The sequence below is a fragment of the Tachypleus tridentatus genome, chromosome 9 (assembly GCF_004210375.1).
Source record: "Tachypleus tridentatus isolate NWPU-2018 chromosome 9, ASM421037v1, whole genome shotgun sequence".
Classification (NCBI taxonomy): Eukaryota; Metazoa; Arthropoda; class Merostomata; order Xiphosura; family Limulidae; genus Tachypleus; species Tachypleus tridentatus.
In genome coordinates, this window is record NC_134833.1 from 121,888,271 (window position 1) to 121,900,403 (window position 12,133).

Below are 12,133 nucleotides of genomic sequence, written 5' to 3' on the forward strand. Positions count from 1 at the left end.
TATATGTTTCATTATCATTATGTTTGGTACTTTGGTTGGCTGCACAAGTGACATAAGCAGGACATGTATGCTGACAATGAGCTAGTTATGACACTTCTCTTGATCACACTCATATGTATATGTATATATATATCCTCATAACACACCTGCACATCAAAGGTATTTTCTCTGGATGTTTAGCCTGGATGGACTGCAATTAGTGCTCACAATATCTGGTACGAAGCATTTTGACTAGATAAGCTGCACTTGTCGCTTACAGTATTTAATATGAGATATGAGGTGTTTCAACTGGATATTTTGCCTGGATAAATTGCACTTGTCATAATTCAGTGTAACTTGAAGATGTACAATTGACACTTGTATGAGTTGCTATCACTTCCACACTAGATTTTTCAATTTTGTCATGGTATTCAAGTCTTGTTCTCCAGCACTTTTATACTGATTTGGTACTGTATGTCTTTTCCCAATGCAAACATTCTGTTCTTCCCTCTTTGTGATACTGTTTTCTTTACTGGGTAAAGAGCATACCCACTTGAGAAGTAGTTCTATACCACAGAGATGTGACTTCTGTTTTTAATCTTGCACACCAGTTCTTTCAGTGTGGTTACTTTCTGCTTGATTTTGTTTTTTTGCATGTTCATCTGCCCCTCTAGTTTTTCAAAGTGGGGTGAAAAGAAGTAAGACCATTTCAGAAGTTAACATTTTCTAAGCCTGAAAATTCGTTTTGATATGTACCTGCCTCACCTCAACTGCTTCCTTCCCTTCTTCCCCACTGATTTACCAGTGTTTATGGTTTGAAAACAACAGTTCTTGAAAGTGAGGATTATCCTAGAATAATAGACTGCATTAGCTGTGCTAGTATAGATGGTACAGTAGGATTTTTGGAGGGTACAGTAGGATTTTGCAATAAAATAAGACAAGCCATTAAATAAATGTATTAAGGTCTCACTGTTTACTAAGTTAGAATTATGTTAAAATCCATAATTATAATAAAAATGTACAGAAAAACTATTTGTACATTTAAAAACTGAATTACTAAGCTCAGGTATTAGGTTCAGTTTTAGACTTTGAACATAGACATGAAATAACTTTCAGTAGCATTCAATTATCTGTAAAATATGTATGCATTAACTTGATATTATCGTAAGTATAATTAAATTAGAAACGGATCAGGATATCATAAGAAATTGGTATAGAATTAATATTAACTTTTGATCAAAGCAGGTTTTATGCATAGATCAGAAATAAAAACATATACTTACTTATGACCATGGGTAACTAAATATAGTGTTCAGACAGTATTACTTTTATGATCAGAATATAGTTTCATCAGTTGCAAACTCTCACTGTTTTTTTTGATCAATGTTCAAGGTCTAAATCTGAACGTAATCCCTGAGCTTAGTAATTCAATACAGACACACAGTGTTGGTTAAATATCAATACATCTGCTTTTACTTTTTATTATTTCTATTTAACTCTGTGTTTATTATTTTATTATAATGATTTTGCCACACTGTTAGCTTAAGCATTTAACAGCCCCAAAGCCTTGGGCTATTGTAATATTAAACATAGAGTTAAATAGAAATAATAAAAAGTAAAAGCAGATGTATTTAACCAACACAATGTGTCTGCACTGTAGTGAGTTTTGATTGTGTAGTCATATCTACAACTAAGAACTATCACATGAAAGTAAATGTTAGCAATTTCTGTTTGAGACAAACTAACATGATCATCTCTAGAAGTTAATGCTGAGGTCTAAGGGTATCCAGTTTGAACAAGCTGCTGACTTCGTGGTATAGCATACGTATTTGAACAAAATGGAACGTTTTGATTTGATTAATGACCTGTTAAATTCAGATGGAACAACTGCTGTTTTGGTTGCAGTATAATGGATAAGGATATTAAGAAATTTGCTCTGACAGATCTTGAAACTGGAGTTCCAAACAAGTACTTTTGAGATTAATACTCTGCCAACTGAGCTACAATGATTCAATTCTCAAGCAACTGATTTCAGTGCTGACCTTTGCAACAATAAAAGGCAAGGATAATAATAATAAATTACATGTACCTGCATCTGACTTTATAAAAACTTTAAAATATGTTTTCAAAGGGATGTGTAGAGACATATTCAATGATGTATTTAAATGAAGAACAAAGAATGATATTCTAACAGATCACTTTGATTTAATATACAGAAAGTATATTCTTTCTTGATTTGTATAAATCAACCAGATAAAATGCTTACATTTCTCTTCTGCAAACATTGTTAAAATATAAGTATACTACAACAGCTTGGTTAAATGTAAATAAAAGTAATGTATTCCATATAAAGCTTTCAAAACCAATCTAATGAAGTAAGTAAACAAAATTTAATTTGCTAAGAAGGGTGAAGAACCATCATAGATAATACTGGAACTGATATTATAGTAGTTTAGTTATGTTTTAGATCTAGCAAACAAACCTGATACAATTGATGATTTATTGTGACAAACAGAATTTATTTTAGCTTGATTAAATATGTAATCAATGAGTCTTGTACATATACAGGTAAACCAACATGATGAAGTGAATATATGAGGGATAAGCTGATGAGAACAGTGAAGCAACATTATTACAAAATAACTTGAATGAAAATTTTATTTACCAATGTTTTTACTTTTAATACATAGAGATTCATGATCTGTGCACTCTGTTTAGTAATAAAAGAAAGATCATTTTAATGGATATTAAAGTTAGGAATAATTATATTTATCTTTTGAAAATATTCAAAAAATTAACACAGTTTTGTAAAAGCAACTGAATAAGTGTGGTATACAGGGTTGTAGCTAACATAGGCCCACCCAGGGCTCATTCTGCTTACCCACCACTCCAGTAAGATGTAAACTGCTGCTGGGTGCTAAATATCACCAAGAAAAAGTTCATCATCAATATAAGACATTTCTTTGTCAATGTCATAGTACAATTTACTTTGCAATTAGCCTTTGCATTAAAATACATTTAAAGAAAAATCCACGGAAAAACAATTGTACACGAAACTAAATAAATGACCCATGCCATGCTAATTCACTCATACTTATTATATCAGTTGTTGTCATCCATAGTGGATACTTTCCAGTAAAAGTGTGCATTATATAAAAATATTTTCCAAGTTTTGCAACTATCTAAAATATTATTGTATGTCAATTACACAAAAAAACTTGTGTAATCTTATTGTGACTAATGTTAAAGATTGCTCAATCAGAAAAATAAGACTCACCCTAGAGTACAATTTTCTCCACCTTTATATTTTTTAGACTTGTCATTGACTTCATATCATGTGTTTGTCTAGTGACTGCTTTATCCTAAAGAGTGAAAGATAAACAACAGATGCTACTACAAGAGACATGTTTCCTGAGATTAACAGTTTGTGTATTGCTGTCAATTTAGTTATTAAAACTAGTATTTAATATCGTAGTTTTATACCAAATTATTTTATGTGAATGAAGCTACAGTAGTACTTTTTGTGAGAACTTGCATATTATATTTTAACTGAGTTCCTCAAGTAAAATATTGTTGATAGTTATAGGTATACGTAACAAATTAGTAGCATTTTAAATATCACTGACTAAGGTCACATTTGTTTTAGTCTGAAACCTTCTGTGTGATAAAATAAAGCTGATATATCTTAAAATTTGTTGATCTGTGTTTACAGTTCAGTTAGAAACATTTTATGATATTGTATAGTTACATCGTGAAATGCCTTTGTTAAAACTCTGCTGTTCTTCATTGTTTTTGAAAGAACTGAGGAATATAATTAAAATGAACTTTTATTTATTTGTATCTATAGGGTCATGTGGGCAGAGTGGGTTTGAATGTCTGGACCGCAAAAAATGTATACCACAAGCATGGGTATGTGACTATTCACCAGACTGTGATGATGGTTCTGATGAAGAAAATTGTGGTGAGTTTAGGAAATACATAATGTTTGCTTTTGTTTATATCCTTCTGTGAATTTTGTAGAAAGTTTATTAAATATATTTTTTTTATATCCAATAAATACAACTATGCATTTACAAAAATTAAAAACACTGAGAAGTTAGAAAAGTCTTAGAACGTATTTCTGAAATCAGAGAGTTCTTTACACTTGTTGTATATGTACATGTGTATGTGTAAACAAATTGAAAAACTTTTCATATCTCTCGTGGTTTTCTGAATGTAAGTTACTATTTGTGCCCTTTCTTTAAAAATAATACACTAGTTATATGCTGGCCTTGTATAAAATATAATGAGTTGAATTATTTTTTTAAGTACCAAATGAATGTTTGATAGGTGAAGAACTAAAATGATAAAGAATGGTGTGTTGAAAAGTTATTTTTGAGGCATTAATTTTGTGCTAATATCATTTGCATTATATAAGTTGACAGGTAGAAATCTTAAGTCTTGATGTTTTGTATACTGTTTCATTAATTTCTTAATATGAGCCAAACCATAATTTGAGAAGTATATCCAGGTGACTCTTATGAAATTTCTGTTTGGTTAATATGACATGTAAATAAATTTGAATTCAAATCAGGTTGAACTGCTTCTGAAATGCTGAAAGCCTTTCCTTCTTCAGTTTAATTCATGCTGTCAGCAAAACATGTAACTCAACTTCCAAAAGGATATCTTTACCTCTCTGAACACAGTAGCTGTTCGCTGGACAATGTGCCTCTGTTTATTTGCACATGCCATTTGCTTTGAGTTATCTCCCACTTAAGTCTTGTTTGAACATGAACTACACTAGTAGTGCATGGTGTAATCATCATATGACAATAGCCCTCCACATCTTCATTTGTATTAAATACTCATAAGTACTTTCATTCAGAATTAACTTCTTTTCCTCAGCATTGTCATGAATGGATGTGTTTATCAAAGTTTAAATTTTGTTGAATGTAATAACATTTGTATAATGTTTATTTCAATGTTAACTCTTGCTCATTATATTTTATTTTGTAACAAATATGAATTCAACCTACATCACCTTTATTTATTGCATAAAAAAAAATTTGTTCTGAGGAATTTGTCTTACAACAATTAATTCTCAAGTGGTGGTAACTAATACCTCTTGAGTTTCCAGCAGTGTTACTAATCCTGATGTACTTCATCTGTGTTCACTGGAAGCATAGTGGAAGTCATTACTGCCATTTTTCATTGTGTCATGGGTTCATTAACATCTTCTTTGGCTCCTTTTCTTGTTCATGTGTCAGAAGTATGTTTCCCTCTTTCTGCACCTAACCACAGGATAACAGTTTTGTTCTCTATATCCTGGGTTTGCACTAAGTGCCTCTTCACCTGTAGAGGTCAGTGTTTCTGCTCCAAATCCCTTATTTTAATTTACCTTTTCAGGTTTGTTCTGTAATTTCTCATTCACCTGTGATTTTTGGTTCTTCCTGTTCTCAACCACATGTCTCTTGTTGTGAGAATTATTTGCTTTTTCCTCCATGCCTAAATATATGTGTAAATGCTGATATGTTTCTGGATCAGCTTTGGTTACACTCCTAAATGCTTTATCCTTCTCAACTTCAGGATTCCTTGGCCATAGCTTATGACCACTTCCCTTTTCCATTCTTGGATTCCCAATATCAGGAGTCTCTTTTACACAGATTGGAGAGAGGGGAATAAACTGACCTCTTGTCTTTTTGTCCTTACTTTTGTGTTTTCACCTTTTTTTTACTCATCTCCTTTGTCATCTATCTTCTCGTTGTCTCCTTTCTGAAACTCTGCACTGTGATCTTGATAGTTTTTCTGCAGATCTATAATTGATACTTTTCAGTACCTTGGCCAGGGTTTCTTCTTTTTTTATCTTGCTTATTTGGTTGTTGGGACTTTTTGGACCTTTCTTTCTTCACCAATGCATTTTTATGGGCTAGGGTGTGTCTCTGGATGACTCCAGCCTCAAGGACTTGTTCTCACATGAAACAGACTTTTTACAGCAATGTTCTGGAACTCTTGACTGCTTGTTGAGCTTGCTTCTATTTCCTACCTTGACTTGTGGATCACTTAATTATGATTCATTCAGACAATTCTGTGGCCATTTCCCATTTTAACTGTCAGGTGGGACTCACACCAGGGACCTTTCTTTCTGTATGTTGGACTCTTTGTTTTGGACTTGCTCACATCAGGTTTGTCTAACTACCTGTTATGTCCCAGGGACTTTTACTTTAATGACAGATTGTATTTTTGATCCAAATAGGTTCTTCTTATGGGGTGGTAACTCCATCTTTGGGTCTTTTGTTGGATCTTCTCCCAGCCGGGTATGGCAGTGATCAATGTCTTTGCCATTCTTCTCATTAGTTATATCATATCATAAGTAATAATTCTTAGAAAGATATTTATTTGAACATAATATTAGAAACTTTAGGAAATAAATCAGGAATTAAAGAGAGAGAGAAAAGATAAAAGTTTAATCTGTGAGACAAAACTAAGTTAGCTGTTCTAAAATAAGTAAGCATATGTTTGAACAACATGTTACCTCAGGTTTCAATTTAAGAAGGCAAAAAGCTATTTTTTTTTCAGAACCACGCACCTGCACACCTAGGCAGTTTCAATGTGCCAGTACACTTTTGTGCATTCCACTGGGCTGGGTCTGTGATGGGGAGCCAGATTGTGGCTTAGATGCTGAAATGAAACGAGATACTTCTGATGAAGATGTTCGAAAGTGTATGTATTGTTTTTGTGGTATTTATATATATTTATGTATATATATGAAGTGAAAATTGATTTTGCATTTCCTACACAGGGAAAAATGAAAGATAAATATGGCAGGTCATCATATACTTACATTTGTAATTCTTATCATACCTGTAGTACATTTAATGATAGTTTTAAATTTTTTAATGTCTAAACTGATTAAGTTTCTTTAGGTTCTGAATAAACTGTATTCATACTTAACTGGTTAATTTTATAACCAACTAATTACTTTAAACTGAAATAATATTAATTTGTAACATGTGGCAAGTTTGTTGTTTTTTTTGCAACATGTTAATTTGGTGTATTTTTATGTCACAGTAATTGATGGAATCACAGAAATAACGTTAACTTGGTTATTGAATGTTTTGAAAATGTATGCATCTGAGAGGAAAAATTCTCAAACAAATATAAAATACAATTATTTTTGTAGAAATTGTTCAGTAAGAGAAAACACATACTGAAAAATAACTTACAACAACAAAGTTACAGGATTAGAAAAATTCTTAAATATAAGTAAAAGTAATAGAGTAGACTTGAGTGATTAGTGATATTTGCAAATCAGTTAATCCCTTTAGTTGGTAGTATGACAGCAACAAAAAAGAATAAGAAATGTTAGTGGCAAGTTTTGTCAGCCAGTTGGCTTCCCTCTAGTTATCACTTTAAAATTAATAATGAACAGATAGCTTAAGTAGTGTGATCATAACATTGACAGGACAAGCTAGTTTGGTGGCAATACTTTGAATAACTGGATAGTTGGAATAATTGGAAACACTAATTTCAATTATTTGATTAACATTGCAAGAAATAACATTTATTTTCAATTGAAACATGAATAGACCACAATTTTAATAAGAAATAAATAACTTCATTTTTTTTACAAGTATTTCAGTGTGAAATGTGAGTTTTTTTTTTCAATGAACATAAATGTTTAAATATATGATTCAGTGCTGGAAAAAGTTCCACAAAGCTCCTGATCCATACTATTTAAACATTATCTCTTCTGAATGTCAGGAAACAGAAACTAAGTTTACAAAAGTAGGTTGATGAAAATGGCAGCAGAACAATTATTGCTTAATATGAGATCATTGGAGATTCATTTCTCACCTGCAGCCAAAGTTGATCCAATGTTATCTCTCTGAATTTGAGATCAAGGGTGTGATAATTCCCAATATTCAAGAATTTTTCTTTTTTCCTCAAAAAGAAATGCATAGATTCTTCTGAAGATACTGCAGATAGATTTTGAATCCAATCAAACTGCTCTGTCCCAAATGATCTGAAATAGCACCTGAGCTTAAAGCAAGTTTAAGCATTGCTCCACAAGTGAAAGTAGCCTTTATTTGGGTTTGAACTGGAAGCTTGCTTGAACATTGGGAGTGAAATACCTTACATTTTTTCTTCAAAGTTGAAGTTTTGATGTGAACTCATTTGGCTTATCTGTGCATGTCAGTATGTTCTAATTGCATTCTTGCAGCTTTCAATACAATTCCTTCAGGTGCTCAAATACATATCTGTCAAGTTGGCCAGTTTTTATCTTGCAACAGATTAGCATGCTGGGGTTCATTGTGTATGAATTGTTTCAGTTCCTCCTTCAGTTTATAAACTATTGACAGAACTTTGCCTATTGAGAGCCAGCAAAAAGAAAAGGTATTGATGTCCAAGAACCATATCTTCACATCGAATGGGGGAAAAAAAAAGGTATGACTGAAGTCATAATTTGATGAAGTTTACAATATTTGCACCTTCACTCAGTGTGGATTTCAGCTCAGCTGGCAAGCTATTTCACATGAGAGCTTCCCTATGAAGAAAGCAGTGAGTGACTTGGACCTCTGGGTTTTCATATTTCCATTTTAGACACAAACATCAGTGCATATACTTATGCAGTTCTGTCATGGAATTCCATTTGTTTAGAAATATTCACTGGTCACTCTGAATATTTCTTCCCCTGTTGTTTGGTGTGGAAGTTCCTTGCAAAATAAATAATGCTCTTTTAAGCTGTCATTTTAAGCAAGCTAAACAACTGCAGTCAGTTTTGCACAACTGTCAATGTCTGTAGATTAATTAGTCTACAAAGAAAACATTCCCAGCCCTTGAATTTTCTGGATCAGTGTAGCTTTTATGTCCTGTGATGTATTCAAGAAGTTTAATGATGGTATTATTTGAAAGTGGAAATATAGCCATCTTTTTTTGCTGCTTCTGTGCCTATCATTGTGAAGACTGTTTTCTGTCAGGGTGATAACAGAGTTTCAGCAATTGTATGATGCTTTTTGGCTTTACTAATCAATCTGGCAACATTGTAGCCAGCTTCTTGTGCATGGTCTGATAATTTTGCGAATGTTCTCATAGGAGAACTTCGCTTTGAATTATGTTCTTGCAAATGTTTCTAAGTAACTGATGTTCTTTTGGAGGTAGGTGGGGTGCTTTGTGTTTACTTGAAATCATGGCTTCATTTGACAACTTGTTCCACCAAACCAGACATTCAGGTTAAGGTGCAGCAAGATCTACAAACTAGGTGAATCCAATTTTCAGGTAATAATCATGGTGCTTTCTGTTTTGTACCTTGATCTTTTTGCTGACTCATTGCTATTTTGCAAATCCAACACTCTTGATCAGACTCCTCTTTTCAAAAACATAATCATCGGTGAATTTGTGCAAGAAGTCCACATTCTAAATAAGTGGACAGATAACTGATAAAATGTTTTTTTAATTGAGGTGAAAAGCATTTGAATCCAAAAATAACTTATTTTACAGTTTTATAAGTACATCTGGACTTCATTTTGCACATGCTTAGTTTACAATTTTTGAAGTAAAGATAGTTACAGATTTGTATTGTGTTGTATATGATTGGTCAACAGTAGAGTGACTATACAGTATATCTTGTGTCATCTAGTGACTGACACTTGAAGTAGAAATATTTACAGATTTGCATTGTGTTGTATATGATCGGACAACAGTAGAGTGACTGTACAGTAGATTTTGTTTCATATTATACACAAATTTCTAAAAATGGGTGAAGGCATGCCATACACAGATAAATTTGTTTTTGGGAGTACACCCAAATGTTAAAGGTAACACTTGCATATCACATTTATTTGTAGATAAACCATTCTTTAATACAAAGGTGTTTTTTTACTTCCTTTTATATACTTGTTATACTGTAAAACGTGACACAGTATTTTGTTAAACCATGGTAATAGTTCACTTTTATATTTTTCTGTCACTAAAGTCTTAACATTACATGAGGTTTATAGTACTCTTTACTTTATTTACATGTACATCATGTTTGTGTTACTTGTGTGTAAGATGTAGAAAATTATGTTAATTAAACACAATCTTGTATGGATTGTATTTGTACTTACTGTAGCCTCTGTATAAGTTTTAATTTGCATTAACATTGGTAGCCTTAAAATGTTTAGTCTAGTTTACTATATCAAACCTTCAAATTGCTGATATTTTCTGTTTGTTTTCTTATAACTTTACAGGAGATATATTTTTGTTTAAATATATACAACCTTAGTTTGGTGCATTTGGCTCTTTGACTGAAAAATAATGTTGTACAAATGATGCCTTGACCAAAATTTGCACCATAATATCATTAACCAGAAAGGTGTTGTGTGAAATACTGAATAAATAATCTCTTACATGTAAGAACAGTTCATTATTGGCCACAATACAGCATTTCACATACTAGTCATTGAAAATTTTTTGCTACATAAACAACTTTATTGTTAAATTACTTCTGAAGATCAATGTCTCAGAAGTAATTAAAAGTAATGTTTAACTTTTCAAAAACTTTTGCTTACTCCTGTTCACTAACAGGTGTGTATTTTGACAATATCGATATACAATCTTTGAAACTTGTGATGTATTCTGTTATACTCAGGTAACAAAGGATTTGCCTGTCCAAAAAACTACTTTCGTTGTAATGATGGTATCACGTGCAGGAGAATTGTGCAACTTTGTGATGGAGTGAAAGATTGTCCAGATTTTTCTGATGAGGGCTCTTTTTGTGGTGAGTAGCAAATTGAATATAGTTTCTTGAACACATTTTAGTTATCAGTTTTGAGTATTTGAGTATTGAAATTATGATGAATTTTCCTTTCTTTTGTGATATATTTGTGTTATTGTGCTTATTGTTTATATTTGTATGGATTTTTTTTCTTGAAGTATATTTTTTGTCTTTCTGTTTTTTCTGTTTTGTTCGATTTTATCGACTTTGCTTGCTTGTATGGTAGATTCGTTTCTGTTGTATATAAGAATGAAATAAAGTTTTTGTACATTGAAAAACATGTTATGCTACTTGCTGAATTTTTTTTTTCTTCCATATAAATGCTTGCCTGTTTTACTCATATATTCTAAATGTATATTGTATTTGTCTTTTTTTTTTTTTTACTATGGGAAAGGTAGGGGCTCATATTATTGCTTGTAAGACAAATATTACATGTTGATAGTTAATTTATCAACTGATTTTAGCTAGCTTTAATTTTTACATATCCTAATTTCATTTTTTTCATTTTTTTCTTGGCCCAGCGTGGCCAAGTGGTTAGAATGCTTGACTCACAGTCTGAAGGTTTTGAGTTTGAATTCTTGTCCCATCAAACAAGCTAGGCCTTTCAGCTGTGGGGAAATTATAATGTGATGGTCAATCCCACTGTTCATTGGTACAAAAAAAAAAGTAGCCCAAAAGTTGATGATGATTTGTGGTTGCTAGCTGCCTTCCTTCTAGGAAAGCAGATTATAAATTAGGAATTGCTAGTGAAGATAGCCCTCATGTAGTTTTGCACAAAATTTATAATAAAAAATTTCTTTCTTCAGAAAATAAAACCATGTGTGAAGGGAACTCCTGCAAGTATGGATGTCGACCAGGCCCAATGGGTCCGTTGTGTTTTTGTGCTATGGGAGAAGAACCAAGTGATGGTGAATGTGTTGGTGAGTTTAATTTAATTTTTTTTTAAACTGTAGTTCTTAAATGATTGCATGCATCTGTTAACATACTTTTAAATATGCACTTGACAGTCAGGAAGAAGCTCTATATTAAAGAGATGTATAAAATGTAAATATAAAGCAATTTTTGTATTAGTTGTGTTTGTGCTAACATGCTCACACATACAGTATATTTTGTAATTGATTGTTGTTGGTATCAAAGGTTCTTTTAAAAGTAATTGTTTTTGTTGATTTTATTTTTATTTTCTGTTTTTTTCCTCCCTTACAATTGAAATTGTTTTACCATCTTTTACATGTCACCTTCCATCACAACAAGAATGACATGCACTTTTCCAGCATCTTCTGTAACAATTATTTATGTATGTGTAGCCATCAATTAGGAACTGCCTTTTTTTTTAGATCTGTAAACAGCAGTAACATGGTCTGGGATAACGGGCTTCACACACACACTTGACACTTTTAGCAAAGGTGTTAAATTTTGTAA

General features: G+C 32.0%; 1 protein-coding gene across 3 annotated transcripts in view; it reads left to right on the top strand.

The window, feature by feature from the left end:
* LRP1 (LDL receptor protein 1) overlaps positions 1–12,133 on the top strand; it is a 253,189-nt gene that overhangs the window by 14,502 nt on the left and 226,554 nt on the right. For all 3 annotated transcript variants that reach the window (XM_076456984.1, XM_076456983.1, XM_076456986.1), the window contains exons 2-5: positions 3,827–3,940; positions 6,535–6,678; positions 10,589–10,717; positions 11,521–11,634. In XM_076456984.1, coding sequence (XP_076313099.1) covers positions 3,827–3,940; positions 6,535–6,678; positions 10,589–10,717; positions 11,521–11,634 — 501 coding nt within the window. The remainder of the gene's footprint in view (positions 1–3,826; positions 3,941–6,534; positions 6,679–10,588; positions 10,718–11,520; positions 11,635–12,133) is intronic.